This window comes from Schistocerca piceifrons, chromosome 2 (genome assembly GCF_021461385.2).
Source record: "Schistocerca piceifrons isolate TAMUIC-IGC-003096 chromosome 2, iqSchPice1.1, whole genome shotgun sequence".
Classification (NCBI taxonomy): domain Eukaryota; kingdom Metazoa; phylum Arthropoda; class Insecta; order Orthoptera; family Acrididae; genus Schistocerca; species Schistocerca piceifrons.
In genome coordinates, this window is record NC_060139.1 from 572,937,924 (window position 1) to 572,963,006 (window position 25,083).

The following is a 25,083-nucleotide window of genomic DNA, read 5'->3' on the forward strand; positions in this document are numbered from 1 at the left end:
TTTGTTCAGATATTATCATTGTTGTTATTCTGTCAAAGCATTTAGAACACAAAAAGTCGTCACTGGAAACATCTTCACTTTGAAACAGAGTCTTCAAATGAGAACACTTATTCCCAACCTGAACAAAGTCTGTTTATTTGTTTGTCTTATATATGGATATGCAAATAGTCAGCACATTTTGCTCTCCTGTGGCCCAGTCAGAACACATTTCAAACAGTCCTTTTCACAAAATACACTGCAGCTGTGTCAACCGGCAAATTTTTCACGAAAACACAGATCTCCTGGAGGGCCTCAGATTTCTTAGAAGCCTCTTCAGCAAACAAATACAATACAGAAACCTGCAATGAACAGCCACAACAAAGAAACTAACCAGAAACTCCAACAAAGTGTAAGAAATATCTACAACAATGAAAGTGAAAAGAAAAAATTGCAACAAAAAAAGTGATAAGAAATAACTGCAACAAAGACAATAAAAATAAACATTGTAACAAAGAAATTAGTATGAAGCAACTTCAGTGAAGACATAGATTACCCTTAAAATAAAACCTGTCCAACTTAAAAGTGGAAGCTCTCCATTACAGAGAATATAGTACTACATGGTACTAGTCGACAGAAAAAATCTTAACTTTTCTGGACTGGCACTACTGAAAAAAAAATTTTTTTCTGTAAATTATAAAAAAAATTCAAAAGGTGACAGTAAAAGAATTTTGACAGATACATCCAAATAGAGTATACCATTGTAATCATAAAGCAATTTTCTTTAAAATAGAAAAAAAACTCTAACAAAATGTCTAGAACTGTTACAGAGATACAGCATTTAAAAATTTTTTCCAAAATTCGCACCTGCAAAATGATGTTCAGTGTCATCTTTGGAGGCCTGTATCTCAAGGCAGGAATTTTTTTGGGAGAAAACAAAAAAAAATATGTTTCTTACTTACTCTTGAATTTTAATATATGCTAAATTCAATAACATCTAAGACTATGAAGGTAACCCCCCTGCCTGAAGTGATATGGATTTTGATAATTACAGGTCATATGTCCTGTCGATACACATTATGTGTTTTTAATGCAGTGATTTCCATTGTCTTCTGCACCCTCATGCCATTGGTCGTTGCTGATTTTTCCACCTTTCAGCGACAGTTTCCCTCCCCAGGGGCAAGAGAGTGCCTTGAATCCCTCCTTCAGCTTCTTCAACAAGGCCGTTGGCAGAACGAGGTTCACTTCTTATGCCAGAAGTCTTCGGCCGCCATCGCTGATTATTTTTATTCACAATTTAAACAGTGGCAGCATTTGAATCTGGGACTCAGGACATGGTGATTATTAGTCAAAGACACTACCCCTAGGCCAAGAATGCCTGAAATATGAGTTAATTAAATTTATGACAACTGACAAAAATTATATTTGCAAGAATGGCATAAATGGTATAAAGAGAACACTTTGATTAGACTGCCTGTTATTATAACCATGACTGGTTTATTATAAATCAATTAAAAGTGCACTTGTAAGTTCTGTGTGCTTCCCGGCCACATATAGTGCATGGCAGTCATCATGGCACATTACAAACTATCCATTCAGCAATTTCAGAAAGTTTGACAAATCTGCAAAAATTCTTATGACTTCGAAATGGCATAAAGATGCATTTGAGAAGTCAAGTAATTTTGTTAATGTTATGACAAACAGAACTAAGAGTATAGAAGAACTCGTCAATGAGAATTTTGTGGAACTACATAGTTCAAACTAATTGCACTAAGTTGAAATCAGTTGTTTCTTGCATATTGTTTTGTGAATTAAATGACTAGCCTGTAAGACAAAAACAAATTCAAATGCTGTTTTTAGTGATTTATTGCAGTTTAGAGTACAGTCGTGCGATTAAAATATTGTTAAAACCTGTCAAAAATGCCTCTGAAATGGCATCTATATTTCTCATAGTCCCAAAATGATTTTGACTCTGAAACAAACAGTATAGTTGTATGTTTCAGTATGCTTTACCCTACAGGTTGTCTATTAGCAGGAACACAATATAGTTTCCCACATAAAGCGATTTAAAAATCGATGTTACAGTTTGTGGCAGTGATTCAAAAGTGCTAAATATGGGAAACATTATCCATACAAAACTTTTAATGGCAGGAAACCAACTAACTGAGAGAATATGGCTTATGGCAGGACCATCAGAAAATGATGTAAATGGTGGGAAAACATCAAATCTGGGATTTTAAAAACAAGTTCTACTATATAATATACACTGAGGTGACTAAAGTCAGGGGATAGCAATATGTACATATTTGGTCTACAGATGGCAGTAGTATTGTGTACACAAAGTATGAAAGAGCAGCACATTGGTGGAGTTGCCATTTGTACTCAGGTAATTCATGTGTAAAGGTTTCTAAAGTGAATATAGCCGCATAAGGATAATTAACAGATTTTGAATGTGGAAAGGTAGTTGGAGCTAGACACGTGTGACATTCCATTTCAGAAATTGTTATGCAGTTTGATTTTCCGGGATCCACAGTGTCAAGAATGTGCCAAGAACACCACATTTCAGGTATTACCTCTAGCAACGGACAACACTGTGGCTGACGGTCTTCACTTAATGACAGAGAGCAGAGGCGTTTGCATCAGTGCTAGCAGACAAGCAGCATTGCGTGAAATAACCTCATAAATCAATGTTGGCATGCAATGAACATATCTGTTGATCTATGACAACAGACAACAGACATAAGTGCCTTTGCTAAAAGCACAACCTCAACTGCAGCCCCTCTCCTGGGCTTGTGACCATGTCAGTTGGGCCCTAGATGACTGGAGAACCATGACTTGATCAGATGTGTCCCAATTTCAGTTGATAAGAGCTAATGGTAGGGCTCAAAGGTGTCACAGATCCCATGAAGCCACAAATGCAAGTTATCAAAAGGCACTATGCAGACTGATGGTGGCTGCTCCATAATGATGTGGGCTGTGTTACATGGAATGGTCCAACTGAACCAATCATTAACTGGAAATGGTTATGTTCAGCTACTTGGAAGCTGATTGCAGCCATTCATGGACTTCACGTTCTCAAGCAACCATGGAATTTTTATGAATGACAGTGCATCATGTCACTGGGCCACAATTGTTCATGATTTGTTGGAAGAACGTTATGTGCATTTCTAGTGAATGATTTTGACACCCATCACACCTTTATGGGACATAATTAGGAGGGCAATTCGTCCATAAAATCCTGCACTGGCAACACTTAAGTACTTGTGGACAGCTATAGTGGCAGCATGGCTCAGTATTTCTACAGGGGACTTCCAATGACCTGTTGAGTCCATGCCATATTGAGTTGCTGTCCTATGCTGGGTAAAAGGAGGTGTGACAAGATATTAGGAGGTATTCCATGACTTTTGTCATCTCAGTGTATGTCAGCTTGTGCATCATTACACTGAGCAGGTACTAAAAGTGCACTGTAGACACATATAGGAGAAAATGATGAGCAGGTAATAATGTCTTTAATATTTATAAATCACATACACTGATCAGCCAGAACATTATGACCATGGACCTACTATCAATATAAACCCATCCCGGCGATAGCAGTGTCACCTGTGGAGGAACGACTGCTAGTCAGACACACACAGCTGCATGTGTATCCCTGAACGCACTGTCCATGTGTAGAATGGGGAAGGCGTGCGATCTATTCGAGTTTGACTGAGGGCAGATTGTGATGGCCTGGAGGTTTGGCACGAGCATTTTGGAAACTCCATGACTTGTCAGGTGTTCGAGGAGTGCTATGGCGTGTGTCTTTGACAAGTGCCAAGGGAAAATATGTCCAGATGTTGTGGGGTTGGGTGGCTACCCCTCATTACAGATGTCATAGGCTGGGCAGTATGGTAAAACAGGACAGGTGGTGAAATGTGGCAGAACTATAATCAGACTTTAATGCTGGGCAGAGTAGAAGCGTGTCTGAATACACAGTGTGCCAAGAAGCGTGTCTGAATACACAGTGTGCCAAACACCCCCTAACAATGGGCTTCTGCAGCTGACCCGTGCTTGTTCGAATGTTAACACCACGACATTGGCAACTATGACTGAAATGGGCAAGTGACCATAAGCACTGGACACTAGTGCGGTGGCAGAATGTTTCATAGTCTGATGAATCCTGGTACCTTCTTCATCATGCCAATGGCAGGGTGCAAATCTGTCGTCTTCCAGGGGAACAGCTCCGTGACACCTGTACTGTGCAATGGAGACAATCTGACGATGCCTCCCATGTGTTCTGAGTAATATTCATGTGTGCATCCTTGGGTCCAGTGCAGCTAGTGCAAGACATCATGACAGCCAAGGAGTATTGTACACTGGTTGCAAACCATGTACACCCCTTCATGACAATAATGTTTCTCGACAGCAGTTGCGTTTTTCAACAAGAAAAATCATCGTATCACAAGGCCAGGAGTGTGATGGAGTGGTTTGAGGAACACAATGGCGAGTTTCAGTTGATGTGTGGACCTTTCAACTCGCCAGATCTGAACCCGACCGAAGATCTAGGATATGGTTGAACATGGTGTCAGAGACCATTGCCCCCCTTCCCCAGAATTTATGAGAATTTGGTGACTTGTGTGTGCAGATGTGGTGCCAACTCCCTCCAGCAATGTCCCAAAGCCTCATTGCTTCCATGACGTGATATGCTGCTGTTATCTGTCCCAGAGGTGGACATACTGGCTATTAGATAGGTGGTCATAATATACTGGGTGATCAGTGTATAGGCCTTTAAAGAAAATGTTTTGCCCCTATTGACACGACACCCTGCAGGCACCCCTGCCTGTATCTGTCCAATTGCAAGTTTTTCCCAATGGCCTCCCGAGAGCAACTCGTTGAGTATTACAATCAAGTGAACAGGTACTTCATGTGGTTCTTCAGAGGTATTTTTGTTCAAAAATGACAATCTGAACTCGCATTATGGTTAAAGTTATAGGGGAATGAGGTGGTGGTGTGTTTGAATCCCTGCCTAGTATCCTAAGTTATATTTTCTGTGGTTTCTCAAAAGCCACTTAGGCTAAATACCAGGATAGTTCCCCAAAACAAAAACTGAAAAAAATGGAAGAAAACTTAAAGATTTTTGTAATTCCTTGACAAGCCTTGACGTGTATTTCATCTCTAATTAACTCGACAATGCACTAAGTCCCGCTCTTCCTTATTTTTACCCTTGAGTAATGACATGCACAATTCTTCCAGGGCCCTTGGACAGTTTTAAGTTTGTAATCAATCAATTTTGTTTCTGTACATACTGCTCCTCATAATCATTTGTACACTGCAAACATTCCCTAGCTTTACATTATGTTGTAATTTTATACTGAGAAATATACAGAAAGTGTGAAAAGTGATCTAGGCGTTTCACCTTTGGATTTTTTCCAGTACTCAAATTTCCATGGTACACTGCAACAACATCGTCAATTACGATCGCAGTGGGCATGAGCTCTTAGAGATTAACCATAGATCAATGGAAAATTAGTCACCTGATTGTATGAATCACTCTTCTTGTTTCACCTTATCGATGGTAATCTAAAGATACCCCATCATCCAGGAAAACAGCTGCTTAAAATGCACTGTGCCACAGACACAGGCTGGGGTGAGGGGATGGAGTGGGCATTATTATGCTATGACTGACATTCACGTGGGCTTCCGTGAGGTCTGTGATAGTAATCGAAGGTACTGTGACTGTTGAGGACAACATGAACATTATTGTGGACCACATGCGTCCCTTTGTGCTTCAGTGTCTTTCCCGATGGCAATGGCATCTTGGACAATGGATAACTGCCTGTGTCACAAATCCAAACTCATGCCATAGTGGCTTGAGGCCACCAAATTTGCCTGATCTTAAGCTGTTGGAACACATCTGGGATGTTAGTTTGCTTTAGATTTGATTTAATCACGAGACAAAACAACAGTGGTCTTACTCCCCTGTTGTGCACACCAAAATTAAGTCCGTTGTGGTTGTTCTAGTAAGGCCAGCCCTTGAAGAGTAATAGCAGTCTCTTTACCAGCTCTTTGTTACACAAAATTTCTTCAGGAATTATTGACCCAAATATTTTGTATCTTTTGTTTGAGGCATATGTTGATACTGTCTGTGAAATATGTTGGGAATAAAGTTGGTAGCAAAGAAGTAATAAATTAAAATGTCATGTGTGATGTTGCAGTTTTTCGTGTATCTCAGTGTTTATGATGTCTTATCTCCTGAACTATGTATTGTACAGTGATATAGTTTTGCATATATATATTTAGTATATGTGTATACTCTCTGCAAAATGTGTCATAGAATTAGTAGTTAAGAAGTAATAAATTAAAAATGCCATGCCTGATGTGACAGTTTTACTGCATGAACTTAAAAAGTATAGTAAGTGATTAGCTTTTTTCCTTTCATCATTTTGTGATGGGATGTTAGTGAGAAAAAAATGTGTAAAGGTTTGAAATTAAGTGTAAAGTTTGTTGCAAGTGACTAAGTGTTCTCATTTTCAAATACTGCATGAATAAAGTTAGGGTATTTGCACTTCAAGGGCTACACTACTTCTCCAGTCTTAGCTCAGCCTGTTTGAATTGTGGAAAATCTCAGTCTGGATGGGCAGACAATGATTTGAATCTCTGTCCTCCTGACTGTAAGTGCAGTGTCTTACCACTGCAACAACTCTCTTGGTTTCTGTCAGAAACTGCTAAAATCAAAGAGTCATAATTATGTCTAACTTCTTTTTGAAAGTTTCAGTGTCTGTGGAATCTGGGACATTGAATATAAATTGTCTTAACAAGTGAATTAAAGAAATAAAGAAGCACTTTGATGAGCTTTGTGAAAAAGAGAGGATAACAGAGCCTGTAAGTGGACTTACAGTAACTCTTTTAATCCAGTGACTGACAGTATTTATTTGCAGCTAAATATCTAGTTTTAAGGAATGATGTAGATGCATATGTAGCAATACAACCTATTTCAAGGCTGGTGCCTTTGATAAAAATCTTAAAAATGAGGAATGTAAATTTTACAATGACATTTTCTCATCACAATTCTCTTCTGTTTCTTGCACATCTAATATTGTTAATACCTTTATTTAAGTGCAAATATAAAAAAAGCATAACAATCAAAACTCCAGATTGGAATATCAATGTAAGGAAAAGATAGATTGCTGCTTACTGTAATGATGAGACATTAAGTTGTAGAGAGCACAATTAAAAGACACTTACAAGTTAGTGTCCAGCCACAGCCGTCATCGGAAAAAGGAAAAGAAATTCAAGCAAGCACACCTCAGATGCACATGACAGCCATCTCCAACAGCTCGGACCAGACATATTCACAGCCATCTTGATGTATCTAACACAAACTGAGCATTCTCTTTCCAAGCTATTATTATATTTAAAAAATTATTTACATTCTTAAATGTGTCAGGCATTTTTATCTGCTTTGGCAATACTATCAATAGGAGAAGGGTGGCACAAATGATCAGATGCTTGTATGACTGATGAGGGAGTGGACAGATACATTGAAAAATCTTCACTGTCAGAATTTGATGCAAGATGCCGTACAGCTCTCAATAAAATGCTTGGAAAATTCCAACTCAGTGCAGGAACTAAGAATGTTCAGCCCCCTAGGTAACTGTCCCATAGAGATCATGCACATTACATTCATCATTTACAGCTGTGTAGAAGCATTCGCTCTTCACATATTCAATCCGTGAATGGAAGAGAAAGTGATTTGCTGAGTAAAGATGAAGATGTAGGTATATAAATTTACGTAAAAAATGAAAGAGCATGAAATATTGATTTTTCTGTAATAAAGAACCATTTTGCACATACAACAACAACTATCTTAATTATAATGGAACAATGTGTATTTTTAAAGCTAAATTTTTGTTTGTATTCTGTGGGTAAAATGTAATACAAAGTGAACATTTGATGAGATGGATTTGGGAAACCTCCCAAAACAACCCTCAAATTAGCCATTAAAATGACTCTTATCATCCTAGAACTGACAAAATATGGTCCTTTTCATCACAGTTTTACTCATTATTGCACAGGCATGTCAAGCGAAGTGTAGAATTTGTAGCTCTATGGCTGCAAAGTGTTGCAACTATCAGAATTTGAGAAGCTCTCAAATCCTGAAGTGAACGTCTTTTCAACCTTGAAATTTTGTGTTTTACCCCTCCCAACCCTGCCCCCACGCTCATTTGCCACAGAAAATCATATTTTCTCAATTGTACTGATGGATGCACTTGCAGTATAGCATTTCCCCATTCTGCAGAGTCAACTACAGTCATTCTTTTGTGGAAAACTGAATGTAGTGTTAGAATCTGTGTCAGGTTTTCTTTGTCCACAGATAAATGGTAGACTACTATTGTGATTAAGTTGTACGTTGATGGGGAGGTGATGTCATTTTGGGACTCGGGGTATACTGTGGCCAAAACATTATGACCACTGACCACCATGAGACTGAATGCTGCCGCCACATGCCGCAGTAAGGAAAGTATAAAAGTGGAGCGGAGGCAGAGGGAATCATCTAGTGACAATATTGGCTGCAAATGGGGAAATCTCCAGACAAAAGTGAGTGGGACAAAAGTTGGATTGTTATGGCCTGGTCCCTGGGAACAAGGATCTCCATCTATGGAAATTGGTGGAAAGATTGTGAAACCCTGAATAGGCAACAAGGTGTTAGTTGTGCACATCTCATCAAAGAACATGGAGGTCAGAGACTCGCCCACACTGTAAAGCAGGGTAGGTAGCTATATGACAGAGTGCATTTCTGATGCAGGCAGAAGTGTTTCAGAGCACATTGTTCAGCCCACATTATTGAACAAGGAGCAGATGACTCCTTTGTGTTTGCATGTTGAATCAGGATATCAGGAGTTACAATATGAGTGGGCACAGGATCATTGTGTCTGCAGCTCGTGGTCTAGTGGCTAGCATTGCTACCTCTGGATCATGGGGTCCTGGGTTCGATTCCTCACCAGATTAGGGATTTTCTCTGCCAGGGGACTGGGTGTTTGTGTTGTCCTCATCATTCCATCATCATTCATGAAAAGTTGCGAGATTGGACTGTGTTCAGATTGGGAATGTGTACAGGCACGATGACCATGCAGTTGAGCGCCCCACAAACCAGTCATTATCATCTTCAGGATCATTGAGATTGGCTTGTAGATCAAATGAAGAGTATCACACAATCAGATAAATCATGTTTCTTGTTATGTCACGTCAATGGTTGTGTCCAAATATACCATCACCAAGGTGAATAGCTGTTTGAAACATGCTCTGTGCCATAGATGCAGGCCAGCTGAGGGCAGCTTTATTCTATGGGGTACAGTCACCTGGGCATCCATGGGACCTGTGGCAGTAATTGAAAATTTTTGCAGGCCACCTACATCCCTTCATGCTTGACGTCTTCCCTGCCAGCAGTGGCATCTTTCAGTAGTATAACTGTCTGCTTCACAATGTTAGATGCAATGTGGGATGCTGTGCTCTGCCACAGCGGACTTGGTCGGCTGTGCATTGTCTGTGTGGCGTTTACGTTCACTACATCTCTCCTGTACCATCCTGATTTCTGACCTATATACATTTTCTCGCACTGGCAAGGGATGCTGTAAACTCCTGATTTCCAGAGTCCTAAGTCGTCCTTTACTGATCCTAATAATGTTTTTGTTTTGGATTGGGGGTGAAACACACACTTTACATTATATTTTCTGAGTATTCTGCTGATCTTTGCCGATGTGTTCCCAGCATATGGTATGATCGCTGTTGTAACTGGTTTGTCTTCGTCCTTGGAAGGCTGTGGCCTCAGCTTCTTCGGTCTTAGGGCGTGTTTTATCTGCCAGTTGTTGTAACCGTTCATGCGGAACACAGGCTGCAAGTGCTGCAATTCAGCCACTAGGCAGTCACAGTCCGAGATTTCGCATGCTCTGTGCTTCAGTGTGCTTAGAACACCCTCTCGCTGTGAAGGAGCATGACAGCGGTAGGCATGCAGGTACAAATCTGTATGTGTTGACTTACGGTAGACGCTGTGTCCTAGTGTGCCATCTGATCTTCGCTTGATGAGCACATCCAGAAATCCATTGTGAACTTGATATTCTGGTGCAGCGAGTTCAGATGCTGTAGAAAGTCTTGGATGTGGTGTCATCCATGCGGCCAGATTACGAATGGATTGTCTACATATAGAATAAAGCAAGAGGGCTTATAGGCTGCCAACTCGAGAGCTGCTTCTTCAAAAACCTCCATAAACATACTGGCCACTACTGGTGATAGCGGACAGCCCATCCATCGCTACTCCATCTTAGGACTCTGGAAACCGAGAGTTTACAGCATCCCTTGCCAGTACAGGAAAATGTATATAGGCCAGACCATCTGGACAGTACAGGAGAGATGTAGTGAACATAAATGCCACAAAGACAACGCACAGCCGACCAAGTCCGCCGTGGCAGAGCACTGCATCTCACATGGACATGACATGAACTACAATGGCACAAAGGTGTTACAGCAATTGAACACCTTCTGGGATTGTCTCCTCAGAGAGGCAGTGGAGATCTGGCTGCATGACGAACTAATAAATAAATACAGCGGTTTCCAGTTAAGCAAAGCCTGGGATCCAGCTTGGAGTATGATTAAAACACAACAGCAGTCTACACGGAAATCCACTCCTGTCAGGACACCTGAAGAAGAAGAAGAAGAAGAAGAAGAAGCAATGTAACCAAGATGGCAGAGTTCTGCAAGCAGCTGTAGACGCGGAAGGACTGCGGCCGTGATCTGCCGCGGGGCGCCGCGCTTCCCCCACCATCAGCCGCAGACCACTCAGAAGCACCAAGATGGAGGCTGCGGGAGAGGGGTGGAGACTATATAAAGTCGGCATCCATCAGAGATCAAGCAGACACCAAGAATGCCTGAAGATGGCAAGAAGTCTGCTTGCCGAAATATCGTGCCTTTCGGACGACGCTACCCTGCTGAATACCTGAGAAATTTTCAAGATTTCAGTATGCCGGGAAAACCTCAGAATATACTATCATATTAATCTTTTCTATATCGTATCTGTGAGGATGAGCATTATCTGAGGACATTGTGGCTGATGTATCTTTGATTTTGGCAGGTAATTTGTCTATGATCACAGAGTGGGAGGAGGTGGGGGGCGGGGGGGGATGCTCCTCTAACCAAAATAAACCCCGTGTGCATGCCACACATACTCTACTATCCTAGTAGCCACTTCCTGTTTGTAGTGCGTGCCTGACGTACAATTCTCCGTCCAAAAGCAGAGGCTGAGGAACGTGCATCTGATACTATTGCAGAATCATCTGAGCCTCTAGTTTACACCTTCCACTCTGCTCCAAACCAGAGGAATGCAATGGACCCTGGCCTGGGTATGATGGCACAAATACTGAGCTTAGCCTGCACCATGTGTGTGATGCTAGTTGCCTTGACCAAATCAGCCATCTGCTGAAATGAACTGAGGGTGGCCTCAGAACCCAAGCTGCAGGCATCATTTGTGCCAACAGGTGCCACTATTTGCAGTTGCACACAGTCCACTTGATAGTTGTTGGCAGGGCTTCCTTCACATTTTGGACAAGACCCACTGGCAGACACATTGAGTGCACATTGGCTTTCTTTCCTGCCCTGCTGCTATTTCCCCGAGGGTCTTCATTAAGCACCTAACATTGTAACTCTCAATGACTAGCATATCCACCTTCTGCACTTGTCTGGACTGGGCAGGAAAATCGGCCACTGGCCCAACAAGAGAGGCATTGCACATTGGTTCGAAAGTATCATCGGCACTTGGTAGCACCTTGTACCTGCTGCTAAAATGTAAGGAGCCAACCATGTGCCACATTCTCTCTTTCACCTTTCACCCAGTGATGTGCAAACCCATCACTGACTGCTACTCACTCTCGATTGAATATGAAGGGGCAGGCATTGCATATCAGAAGACACAGTGACAACCAGATCATCGAGGGATTTCAATGGCATAAAAAGTGGAACAGTCTCATCACTGGCATCCAAATGTCACTGAAGCTTTGAGCAGTAGCCAGAAGCCTGTTGACCATAACCAATGCAGCTTCCAGATGTTCATGGACAGCAGCCAATTCTCCAGCAGAAACAGTCCCTATCCATGTGTACTGTATAAAAAACTGAATAAGATCTTAAAAAATACAAACAAAGCAGTCAGGAGTAATGAGAAATTACAAACAGACCAATGCAAAAGAGAAAATTACCTGACAGTGGCATTGCTGTGATTGGCATGTACACAAAATATAAATGAGGATAATAAGTGAAAACAGAAATAAATTTCTCTATTGAAAATGGATGTATCAACGGTTAGTATTTACTAGAAACTTTCTTTTTTACATAAAAGTTACTGCAGGAAATAAGTATGCAAACTCTAAAGCACTCATCTGAACTATACACTGTGTACTAACAAAAGATTTAAACAGATTCACATGACGTACCACTTCTGGCGGCAGGAAGCTACCCAAATGTTGCCTCATGCAATAAAATTTATGCAAAAAGTTTAAGAGTGAATTAGTAAAAACTAAGCTGGTCAGAAGTAAGTTAGGATGCCACCAAACTAAATGATGTATACAAACTGTACAGCCGGCAATGAGCTGCTCCTGCAGCTGCTGGTATCTGCTCTGCTAGTAGACTGGAGCTCTACTGGAACTGCGTGAACTGTATCACCTGTGACTAACTCTTCCTGCATCCACACAAAATGTGTACACCCTAATCCATCCTACACCCCATTTTGTTGCCCTTCATGGCAAGTCATCATGGGCTTGCATTTCAGGGAGACAGTGCCCACCTACACATAGCAACAGTCTCTACTGCTTGTCAAACCCTGCCTTGGGTAGCAAGGTCTCCGGATCTCTCCCCAACTGAGGACGTTTGGAACATTGTGGGCAGTGCCCTCGAACTAGCTCAGAATTTTGACAATGTAATGTGCCAGTTGGACAGAATTTGGCATGGTATCCCACAGGAGGACATCCAACAACTCTGTCAGTCAATAACAAGCTGTGTAATGGCTTGTATAAGGGCCAGAGATGGGCCAATGCATTATTGTCTTGCTCAGTTTGTGAAGCTCTTTCTCTTGAATAAGCTGTTCAGTTTTTCTGAAAGTGTAAGCATTTGTTTGTGTGTCCATGCACATCACATCTACTGATTATTGTCTATGTGCACATTGGCTTTCTTTCCTGCCTTGCTGCTATTTCCCTGAGGGTCTTCATTAAGCACCTAACATTGTAACTCTCAATGACTAGCATATCCACCTTCTGTGATTGTCTTAGCCCTGATTTACCAGTATGTGTTATTTTTACAGATTTCCAACTTAATCTGTGCAAATTTAACATCACTTACTGTTGGAAGTTCGTCCATTTTCCAGACTTAGACATGTCTTTGGTGCCATAAAACATTTTATATGGTAATTAATATCAACTCTTTCACTCAAAATATCAACTTATGTACAGTCATTACTTGCAGTAGTTATGTTATCATCATTATTAATTACATGAAGTACATTAGCATTTTTGGCAGTCACTACAACACTTTGTTCACCTTGTCAGTCATAATTCACTTGCTCACCGCTGATTCGATGATAACTAACAATTCACATATCTACTCCTGGAAATTGAAATAAGAACACCGTGAATTCATTGTCCCAGGAAGGGGTTACTTTATTGACACATTCCTGGGGTCAGATACATCACATGATCACACTGACAGAACCACAGGCACATAAACACAGGCAACAGAGCATGCACAATGTCGGCACTAGTACAGTGTATATCCACCTTTCGCAGCAATGCAGGCTGCTATTCTCCCATGGAGACGATCATAGAGATGCTGGATGTAGTCCTGTGGAACGGCTTGCCATGCCATTTCCACCTGGCGCCTCAGTTGGACCAGCGATCGTGCTGCACGTGCAGACCGCGTGAGACGATGCTTCATCCAGTCCCAAACATGCTCAATGGGGGACAGATCCGGAGATCTTGCTGGCCAGGGTAGTTGACTTACACCTTCTAGAGCATGTTGGGTGGCACGGGATACATGCGGACGTGCATTGTCCTGTTGGAACAGCAAGTTCCCTTGCCGGTCTAGGAATGGTAGAACGATGGGTTCGATGACGGTTTGGATGTACCATGCACTATTCAGTGTCCCCTCGACGATCACCAGTGGTGTACGACCAGTGTAGGAGATCGCTCCCCACACCATGATCCCGGGTGTTGGCCCTGTGTGCCTCGGTCGTATGCAGTCCTGATTGTGGCGCTCACCTGCACGGCGCCAAACACGCATACGACCATCATTGGCACCAAGGCAGAAGCGACTCTCATCGCTGAAGACGACACGTCTCCATTCGTCCCTCCATTCACGCCTGTCGCGACACCACTGGAGGCGGGCTGCACGATGTTGGGGCGTGAGCGGAAGACGGCCTAACGGTGTGCGGGACCGTAGCCCAACTTCATGGAGACGGTTGCGAATGGTCCTCGCCGATACCCCAGGAGCAACAGTGTCCCTAATTTGCTGGGAAGTGGCGGTGCGGTCCCCTACGGCACTGCGTAGGATCCTACGGTCTTGGCGTGCATCCGTGCGTCGCTGCGGTCCGGTCCCAGGTCGACGGGCACGTGCACCTTCCGCCGACCACTGGCGACAACATCGATGTACTGTGGAGACCTCACGCCCCACGTGTTGAGCAATTCGGCGGTACATCCACCCGGCCTCCCGCATGCCCACTATACGCCCTCGCTCAAAGTCCGTCAACTGCACATACGGTTCACGTCCACGCTGTCGCGGCATGCTACCAGTGTTAAAGACTGCAATGGAGCTCCGTATGCCACGGCAAACTGGCTGACACTGACGGCGGCGGTGCACAAATGCTGCGCAGCTAGCGCCATTCGACGGCCAATACCGCCGTTCCTGGTGTGTCCGCTGTGCCGTGCGTGTGATCATTGCTTGTACAGCCCTCTCGCAGTGTCCGGAGCAAGTATGGTGGGTCTGACACACCGGTGTCAGTGTGTTCTTTTTTCCATTTCCAGGAGTGTATTTGATTTGACCTCAGCGAAAACTGTTTTCTGTTAAGTTATTACATAGACCACCTTTTACTTCTCAGAATGATTCTGTAACTTGTTTACCCAATACATTATGCATCTGTGTTATTACGTATTTTGTCAATTTTATTACCTGGTGTACTACACAAATCATCTTGTAACTTTTTGTTCGATTCTGATACTTTATTTTGCACTTCCTCAATTTTATTATCTAGATAGTCTGTCCATTTTATCATCTCCACAACAATATGTCCATTTTCTTTTCAATTAAACCACTGTTGTCTTTTTCCACTGTTCTTAGTCCCAGTTTGCTATCCATTTTTTAGATTTTTAAGTTTACTAGTGGATAGAAATCATAAAAACATGCTGTGTTTTTTCACCACTCATAAATAAAATAAAAGTTCGTAACTGTCTCTTTCAAGGTCTGACCTCCAAGTTTGGTCTGAAAGTAGTGCCACTTTCTTTGGTTCCAAATCCATGTCCAGTTTTTACATTCAATTACATCTTCATGAAACTTTCATCAATACCATCACAATTTTAATTTTCATATTTCCATCCAAAGGTACTGCAAAATTTCAGATAAGGTTTTAGTGTCAAGTTGTTAAACTTACTAGGGGTATCCTGACTAAAAGCCCCCATTCAGTAATTTATGAAAGAAATATAATAATTAATGTAAATTGTCTTTGAAAACTGTAGGTGATGTGATTAGAACAAATTGCCAATGAACATTACCAAGAGACAAGAACATTGAATAATAAAATAAAATAAAATAAATTTTGAAATACGTACCTTTGGTTGCCAAATAATGAGGCCCAGCGTTTGTATTGGGTATTTAATAAACCAAACACTATTTACAATAGACCCTCCATTTATTGTATCCAGTAATACCACGTAAAAATATAACTGTATACACTCTTTGTTTTTTAATACTTTTAAACTGCAACTACTCCACTGAGGAGTTCAAAACTAGCTTTTACATATCTCCAACTTCAACCAAACCAATACTTATTACACACTTACTTGGTGAGCATCACTGCCATGCCATAAATAAGTTACAATGATTACTAATTTGCAAAGTTAAGTATCTCCAGAAACCATGACAACACCACTACTCAACAGGGTTGGTACGGTGCTTCTGACTGAAGGTGACTCGGTCACAACCAGAAAACAAAAACTCAATGTGTGAATTGAACCACAGGAAGTGAAGTGCCTATACCCATGGAGATGCGTGCATGACAATGACTCAGCACGTGGGTGCGTAAAAGTAGCACATGACAACTCTTAGCAGGACCACTAGGCTAGACCTGCTGCACTCTAATTCCACAGGAGCACTGGCTTGTTCTGCTTACTGCAGCTCACGAGTAAACACTGATGTCAGCAGTCAGCCCACAAAACAGGGCACATATGCCCTCCATGGCAAGTTCCTGAACTATTCCGCTGTACTCATGCCAGTTCATTTGCCTTCATTAGGATGTCCACTGGCAGAGATACTTAACAAAGCATTGTCAAAATGCATCCAAAATGAAACTTTTAATTATAAGTTGTGAATCTTCAAAAGTCCAAGCACAGATTTAGCTGTACAAAATGTAGTAACATGTTTTACATAAACAGAATTTCAGTAAATATACGTTCTCAGTACAAAAAATAATGAAATATTTTACACAAACAACCACACCAGATGTATTTTTGATACTAACATTCTCACTAAATCTTGAACATACAGAACAAGTTATTACAGATAGATTTTTCATGAACAGACTATACATAGTTTTCAGTTAAGTTAAAGCTATCATGGTATCTCCCAAAATGTTCTACAAAAGCAATATTTTATAGAATAACAACAACTTGACACAAATCACTGTGTTGTTTAAGGCTAATTACATTTGGCAACTGGTAGAAGATTCAAATTATGAATAAGTGAAGTTAGCAGTTATTACACAACATTCTCTACAAGCAACTTCTGTATCTCGTTGTACATTAAAAATAAGAATTGGGTTGTAAACTAGTCTGATATCTTACAAAGTATGACAGCTTTGTGGTTTCGTTTATTGTATAAGAAAATTTTTAGTTAGGACTACCCTGTGGCATCTGCATAATAAAGCAGTAGAGCCAAGGAATGGCACTATTGGCTATTGGTTCCTCACAGGGACTGTTTAATGTTCATACCACAGACAACAAACTAGATTTCCTATAGCGATTCAATTACTACAGTATGCTAATTATGTTTATATGTATATACAGTTCTGTTGTCTCCATTGAAGAAAGTAGTCCTTATCCATGACTAGGACACTGAGAAATTCTTTCACTGTGTTACAATATTTTAACTTTATAGGCACTTGGGTGCTTGCTTGAGTATGAATCTCTTTGCCCCATCTGACCCCTGCAAGGTAGCTGCCAACTCTTTCAGTTTTCTGAAACAGAATAACAACTTTATTGATCACTTGAGGATCACTCACTCTTGACTTCATGCAAGTAACTCTTTTAAAACCTCAACTTCACCCCACACGGCTCACGACTCCTGTTCTACCCTTGTGAATGCCCATGGCTGACTGCCCATTTCATATTCTCCATGCCACTCAAGAAATTAGTTTACATTCAGGCATTTCTGCCAAACACCTCCAGGAGCTACATGCAAGAATTTCAATTGGCAATTTCCTGCTTGCACTGCTAGAGCTCTTTTGCCAAGAGTTGCTTTCAGCCAGGGTTTTTCAAGTTTATTTATAAGAAATAGTGGAAAGACACAAACTCTTGAAAACAGCGTAGTCGGCTCAGACCACCACCCACTTAACAGGATTAAGGGAAGACTGGCCAGAAAGAAGCTTCTTTCCCCTGGACATAGGTCCATGCATACACAATAGCCAGCAGGACAAGCACAAAGGTGTGATCAGAAAATTATACGTATTGTCATGATATAAGTATAAAAGTGTTGAACAAAATTTCAATATTTATTTTCATTGATTGCTACAGTTATCTCTCTCTCCTCATTTTGCATAGTTTTACCATAATTATTTCAGCTGCCAGTAGTTTCTTTACCTTCTAGTTTTTTTTTTCAAAATAGAAAGAAACATTCCACATGGGAAAAATATATTAAAAACAAAGATTCCATGACTTGCCAAACGGGAAAGTGCTGGTAGATAGACACAATAAAAAAACACACAAACACACACACAAAATTTCAAGCTTTCGCAACCAACGGTTGCTTTGTGAGGAAAGAGGGAAGGAGAGGGAAAGACGAAAGGATTTGGGTTTTAAGAGAGAGGGTAAGGAGTCATTCCAATCCCAGGAGCGGAAAGACTTACCTTAGGGGGAAAAAAGGACGTGTGTGTGTGTGTGTATATATATATATACATGTGTGTGTCTGTATATGTGTGGATGGATATGTGTGTGTGTGCGAGTGTATACCCATCCTTTTTTCCCCCTAAGGTAAGTCTTTCCGCTCCCGGGATTGGAATGACTCCTTACCCTCTCTCTTAAAATATATATATAATAAATTTCCATCCCATTTGCTCCATTTGTGTTCCAGATTCATTTGTGTTCCAGATTCCTTCTCTTCCCTTTTGCTCTTCTTGTAGTTCAGTCACACATAGTGTCTCGACATTTTCTGTGTTTGTTTTCTTTTATTACAGCTACTGCTATTATTTTTTTTTTCCATTTCAGATGTGATACCATTTTCTGCCCTGGCGTGCGAAACCCTAGTAGAGAACAACTACTGAGTAAAATAGAAGGCGTAGATGCTTTGTTTTGGTTTTCCAAAGTGAAAATTGACAAGGAACTCCTTGATAAAGCAGGTAATTACCAAAGTTAATCTTTATGTCCATTTTAAGTTTCTGCTGATGTTAAATGGATAAATATGATAATATATGAATGATTAAAAATAGCTGCATTAGCCTGCTTCTACATGAAGCAAATACTTACATGAATGATAATTCATATGACATTATTCTATACATTTAACATCCTTTTCTGGTTTTAAATGGTTGAAAATAAATGTGGTGTTACGTACATAAAAGCTATTTTCCTCATTACCCAATTCAGATACTGTATACGTACTTTATCATATGGGCTTGGGTGGTTGGAGGCAAAAGTTAATTATTTATGTAGTTACTGAGAGTATTATATAATGTAAACAGTTGGATACTGGAAGGGCAAATTTTTAACTTATTTTTAATATTTCATGTTTCTTAAGACAACAAAACTTTAAAAAATGTAACTAACAGCTTATATATCTAAAAACAAAGATGATGTGACTTACCAAATGAAAGTGCTGACAGGTCAACAGACACACAAACAACCACAAACATACACACAAAATTCAAGCTTTCGCAACAATCTGTTGCCTCATCAGGAAAGAGGGAAGGAGAGGGAAAGACGAAAGGAAGTGGGTTTTAAGGGAGAGGGTAAGGAGTCATTCCAATCCCGGGAGCGGAAAGACTTACCTTAGGGGGAAAAAAGGACGGGTATACACTCGCACACACACACATATCCATCCACACATATACAGACACAAGCAGACATATTTAAAGACAAAGAGTTTGGGCAGAGATGTCAGTCGAGGCAGAAGTGCAGAGGCAAAGATGTTGTTGAATGACAGGTGAGGTATGAGTGGCGGCAACTTGAAATTAGTGGAGATTGAGGCCTGGTGGATAACGGGAAGAGAGGATATGTTGAAGAGCAAGTTCCCATCTCCGGAGTTCGGATAGGTTGGTGTTAGTGGGAAGTATCCAGATAACCCGGACGGTGTAACACTGTGCCAAGATGTGCTGGCCGTGCACCAAGGCATGTTTAGCCACAGGGTGATCCTCATTACCAACAAACACTGTCTGCCTGTCTTCATTCATGCGAATGGACAGTTTGTTGCTGGTCATTCCCACATAGAATGCTTCACAGTGTAGGCAGGTCAGTTGGTAGATCACGTGGGTGCTTTCACACGTGGCTCTGCCTTTGATCGTGTACACCTTCCGGGTTACAGGACTGGAGTAGATGGTGGTGGGAGGGTGCATGGGACAGGTTTTACACCGGGGGCAGTTACAAGGGTAGGAGCCAGAGGGTAGGGAAGGTGGTTTGGGGATTTCATAGGGATGAACTAAGAGGTTACGAAGGTTAGGTGGACGGCGGAAAGACACTCTTGGTGGAGTGGGGAGGATTTCATGAAGGATGGATCTCATTTCAGGGCAGGATTTGAGGAAGTCGTATCCCTGCTGGAGAGCCACATTCAGAGTCTGATCTTTCCGGGACTGGATCAGACTCTGAATGTGGCTCTCCAGCAGGGATATGACTTCCTAAAATCCTGCCCTGAAATGAGATCCATCCTTCATGAAATCCTCCCCAATCCACCAAGAGTGTCTTTCCGCCGTCCACCTAACCTTCGTAACCTCTTAGTTCATCCCTATGAAATCCCGAAACCACCTTCCCTACCCTCTGGCTCCTACCCTTGTAACCGCCCCCGGTGTAAAACCTGTCCCATGCACCCTCCCACCACCACCTACTCCAGTCCTGTAACCCGGAAGGTGTACACGATCAAAGGCAGAGCCACGTGTGAAAGCACCCACGTGATCTACCAACTGACCTGCCTACACTGTGACGCATTCTATGTGGGAATGACCAGCAACAAACTGTCCATTCGCATGAATGGAGACAGGCAGACAGTGTTTGTTGGTAATGAGGATCACCCTGTGGCTAAACATGCCTTGGTGCACGGCCAGCACATCTTGGCACAGTGTTACACCGTCCGGGTTATCTGGATACTTCCCACTAACACCAACCTATCCGAACTCCGGAGATGGGAACTTGCTCTTCAATATATCCTCTCTTCCCATTATCCACCAGGCCTCAATCTCCACTAATTTCAAGTTGCCGCCACTCATACCTCACCTGTCATTCAACAACATCTTTGCCTCTGCACTTCTGCCTCGACTGACATCTCTGCCCAAACTCTTTGTCTTTAAATATGTCTGCTTGTGTCTGTATATGTGTGGATGGATATGTGTGTGTGTGCGAGTGTATACCCGTCCTTTTTTCCCCCTATGGTAAGTCTTTCCGCTCCCGGGATTGGAATGACTCCTTACCCTCTCCCTTAAAACCCACTTCCTTTCGTCTTTCCCTCTCCTTCCCTCTTTCCTGATGAGGCAACAGATTGTTGCGAAAGCTTGAATTTTGTGTGTATGTTTGTGGTTGTTTGTGTGTCTGTTGACCTGCCAGCACTTTCATTTGGTAAGTCACATCATCTTTGTTTTTAGATGTATATTTCCTACGTGGAATGTTTCCCTCTATTATAACTAACAGATTAACGTGAATTATTGGTCTCTGATAGCATGTGTTCATAGAAAATACACCTAGAGCATTGTTAATATTACCATTCAAATAAACAGTCTTCAGTTTAATTGTGTATTTGAAATTATTATACATTAATAAAGGCATATTAACTTAATGCTGTAATGCAGAACAAAACATGTAACTTCTTGAATTTGTAGCTTAATTTTGCTACTTAAAGGCATATTAGAGGGGTTATGATTCATTTTACTGACAAGATGATTCCATTATATACACCAATGGTCCAAAACATTATGACCACTTGCTTAATAATGTTTGTCCATCATTTGAGTGCAATACAGAAGAGTTTCTGCATTGCATGTGTTCAACAAGTCCTTGGTAATGTAATATAACAGACCAGGATTTGCCGATTGACAAAATGATGTACACAGCTGATATACATCAATGGTATACAAGTATTTCATTTCATAAATATATATGTGATGTTACAAAAAGTATTAATCAGACTTCGAAGGAAAACAACTCAATTTTTTTAAATGGCAAAACTGTTCTTTCATACGGAAAAAAAAACTTCAGTTGACTGATCATCAGTATGAATTGGAACAGCATATTTTGTATAAAATGAGGAAGTGACCAATACCAGAAATGAGATACAACTCAGTCCATAGATAGCAAATAGGCCAAATGTTTTGTAATTACTGTTAACTTTTCCATTTTTAATTTTAATAGCACACAGCTGTCTTTATATTTAAAAAACATCCTTTGGGTGGCATGATATCTTTATTTTATATAAAACTACACTTTCATATGTTTGATAGCATAACATGATAAGCTGAGACCAGCTTAGAAATTTATATTAAACATAATAAACTGTGCAGCATTTGATCCATATTCTGTGAAAATTTCGTTCTAAAAGTAATTGTGTAATTAAAATGTTAAGTAGAATTATTCTCACTGAATTATTTTAGAAAAACATTTTTTTTTTTTAATTTTCATACTGGGAATGTATTTCTGCTGATATTATGTTTATGTCAAGAATGTCAATATATTTTGTAAAGCTAAACTCTGCATCTGGAGTCTCATATAGTTGTAAATGTTGTTATAAGTCTATTTTCTTAATCATGTTAATAATAATATATAGAACTGTAATTGTTGTATAATACAATTCGATGGATAAAAAATATACTCGACAAGTGGTGGCAGGAGGAAACACTTTTAAAAGTAAAGGAAAGGTGCAAGTTTTTGGAGCCAGTAGCTTTTTCTTCTGACAGAAGGGTTGAAGGGGAAAGAAGAGGGATGAAGGAAAAGGACTGGTGAGCTTTAGAAAATGGGGAAAGTTATGGAAAAGTCACCAAGAATCCCGGGTCAGAGGAGACTTACCAGATGGGATCAGAAGGAAAGATTGTTGTGGACTCCATCAAGATGAGATTTGAAAACCTGAAGCTATAAAGGTGAAAGATGGGGTAATAAGCAAGACAGAGATTAATGACAAAACATTGTGCAAGAGTTAGTAAGAACAGAAAGCTAAGTGAATTATATGTGGCAGAGGTGAGACAGGTCAAAAAGTAAGAGACATAGAAAACTAAAAGGGGGTGAAGAAAGGAATAGTTACCAAGGAGAAATGATGATACTGAAGAAATTAACATAAATTAAGGCCAGGCAAGTGACAAGAACCGAGGAAATGTTGTAAGACCATTTCCCATCTGCATAGTTCTGAGAAACTGCTGTTAGGGGGAGAATCCAGATGGCAGTGTCAAGAAATAGACACTAAGTTCATGACTTTATGTTGTAGAGCATGTTCTGCAATGGTATATTGTGTGTTGTGAGTATGTACCTTCTGTCTATTCCCATTCATCCTAACTGAAAACTTGGTAGTAGTCATACCAATGTAGAAGGGTGAACGGTGTCTACGTAACTTCTGGTACATGATGTGTCATTTCACATGTGGCTATCCCTTTGATTGCATATATTTTGCCAGTTACAGGGCTGGTTTAGATGGTGGTATGAGGGTGCCTAGGGCAAGTCTTACGGTAGGGAATGGTCACAGGGATAGGGGCCATAGGATAGAGAAATGGGAGCAGAAAGAGCATAGAGTCTGAACAGGATATTGCGGGAGATTGCGGTTTGGGAGTGGGGATGAAAAGCACTCTAAATGTGGTGGGGAAAATGTGAGACAGAATGGACCTCATTTCAGGGCATGGTTTTAGAAAACCATAGCTTTATCAAAGTAGCTGATTAATACATTCGATACCAGGACAGTACTGAGTTTCAAGAGGCGTATTCCTAAGTTTTTTTTTTTTTTTTTTTTTTTTTTTTTGGAGGGATAAGCAGTACCAGAACTGGATACAATGGTCTGTTATCAATGGAGAGACGTCTACAGACGTTAAAGTAACCTCTGGCATGCCACAGGGGAGTGTTACGGGACCATTGCTTTTCACAATATATATAAATGACCTAGTAGATAGTGTCGGAAGTCCCATGCGGCTTTTCGCGGATGATGCTGTAGTATACAGAGAAGTTGCAGCATTAGAAAATTGTAGCGAAATGCAGGAAGATCTGCAGCGGATAGGCACTTGGTGCAGGGAGTGGCAACTGACCCTTAACATAGACAAATGTAATGTATTGCGAATACATAGAAAGAAGGATCCTTTATTGTATGATTATATGAAAGCAGAACAAACACTGGTAGCAGTTACTTCTGTAAAATATCTGAGAGTATGCGTGCGGAACGATTTGAAGTGGAACGATCATATAAAATTAATTGTTGGTAAGGCGGGTACCAGGTTGAGATTCATTGGGAGAGTCCTTAGAAAATGTAGTCTGTAGTCCATCAACAAAGGAGGTGGCTTACAAAACACTCGTTCAACCTATACTTGAGTATTGCTCATCAGTGTGGGATCCGTACCAGATCAGGTTGACGGAGGAGATAGAGAAGATCCAAAGAAGAGCAGCACGTTTCGTCACAGGGTTATTTGGTAACCGTGATAGTGTTACGGAGATGTTTAACAAACTCAAGTGCCAGACTCTGCAAGAGAGGCGTTCTGCATCGCGGTGTAGCTTGCTCGCCAGGTTTCGAGAGGGTGCATTTCTGGATGAGGTATCGAATATATTGCTTCCCCCTACTTATACCTCCCGAGGAGATCACGAATGTAAAATTAGAGAGATTAGAGCACGCACGGAGGCTTTCAGACAGTCGTTCTTCCCGCGAACCATACGCGACTGGAACAGGAAAGGGAGGTAATGACAGTGGCACGTAAAGTGCCCTCCGCCACACACCGTTGGGTGGCTTGCGGAGTATAAATGTAGATGTAGATGTAGATGTAGATGTAGAAATCTGTCTTTGAACTTGGCTGGTGGGATAGTTATGTCCAATGAAGGCCAAGTTGAGAGTGGTGGTGTATTGCTGTAAAGAGTCTGTATTTGAACAAATACATTTGTAAATATATTATCCCAAATAAATTTCACATAGTACTATTCCCAGTCCAATGTTGCTTTCCTTGATGATGAAAGTTAAAGATTATGATGAGATATTTGTACCATTCACTGCTATCATGTTCAACTTAAGACTTGCAAATTTTTTTGAAAAGGAGTATGTGAAAAAGAGCAACATTAAATTTTTTTTTTTCATATTATCAACTGGTAGTAAATGAAAATGTTACAAGTTATAGCATCAGGGGCTCTATTATTGGAGGCACTTAAATTAACTTATTTTTAATGATAACTTACATATTGTAATATTAATTGTTAAAAATACCGTAATATGTGTCAGAGTGGCATGGTTTGAGTGAGTGAT

The 25,083-nt window shown here is 40.9% G+C and overlaps 1 protein-coding gene across 1 annotated transcript in view; it reads left to right on the top strand.

Moving 5' to 3' along the window:
* Positions 1 to 25,083, top strand: part of LOC124777480 (glyoxylate reductase/hydroxypyruvate reductase-like) — an 89,184-nt gene that overhangs the window by 24,663 nt on the left and 39,438 nt on the right. Inside the window, exon 2 of the mRNA XM_047252915.1 lies at positions 18,678 to 18,808. Within this exon, the coding sequence (XP_047108871.1) occupies positions 18,678 to 18,808 (131 nt within the window). The remainder of the gene's footprint in view (positions 1 to 18,677; positions 18,809 to 25,083) is intronic.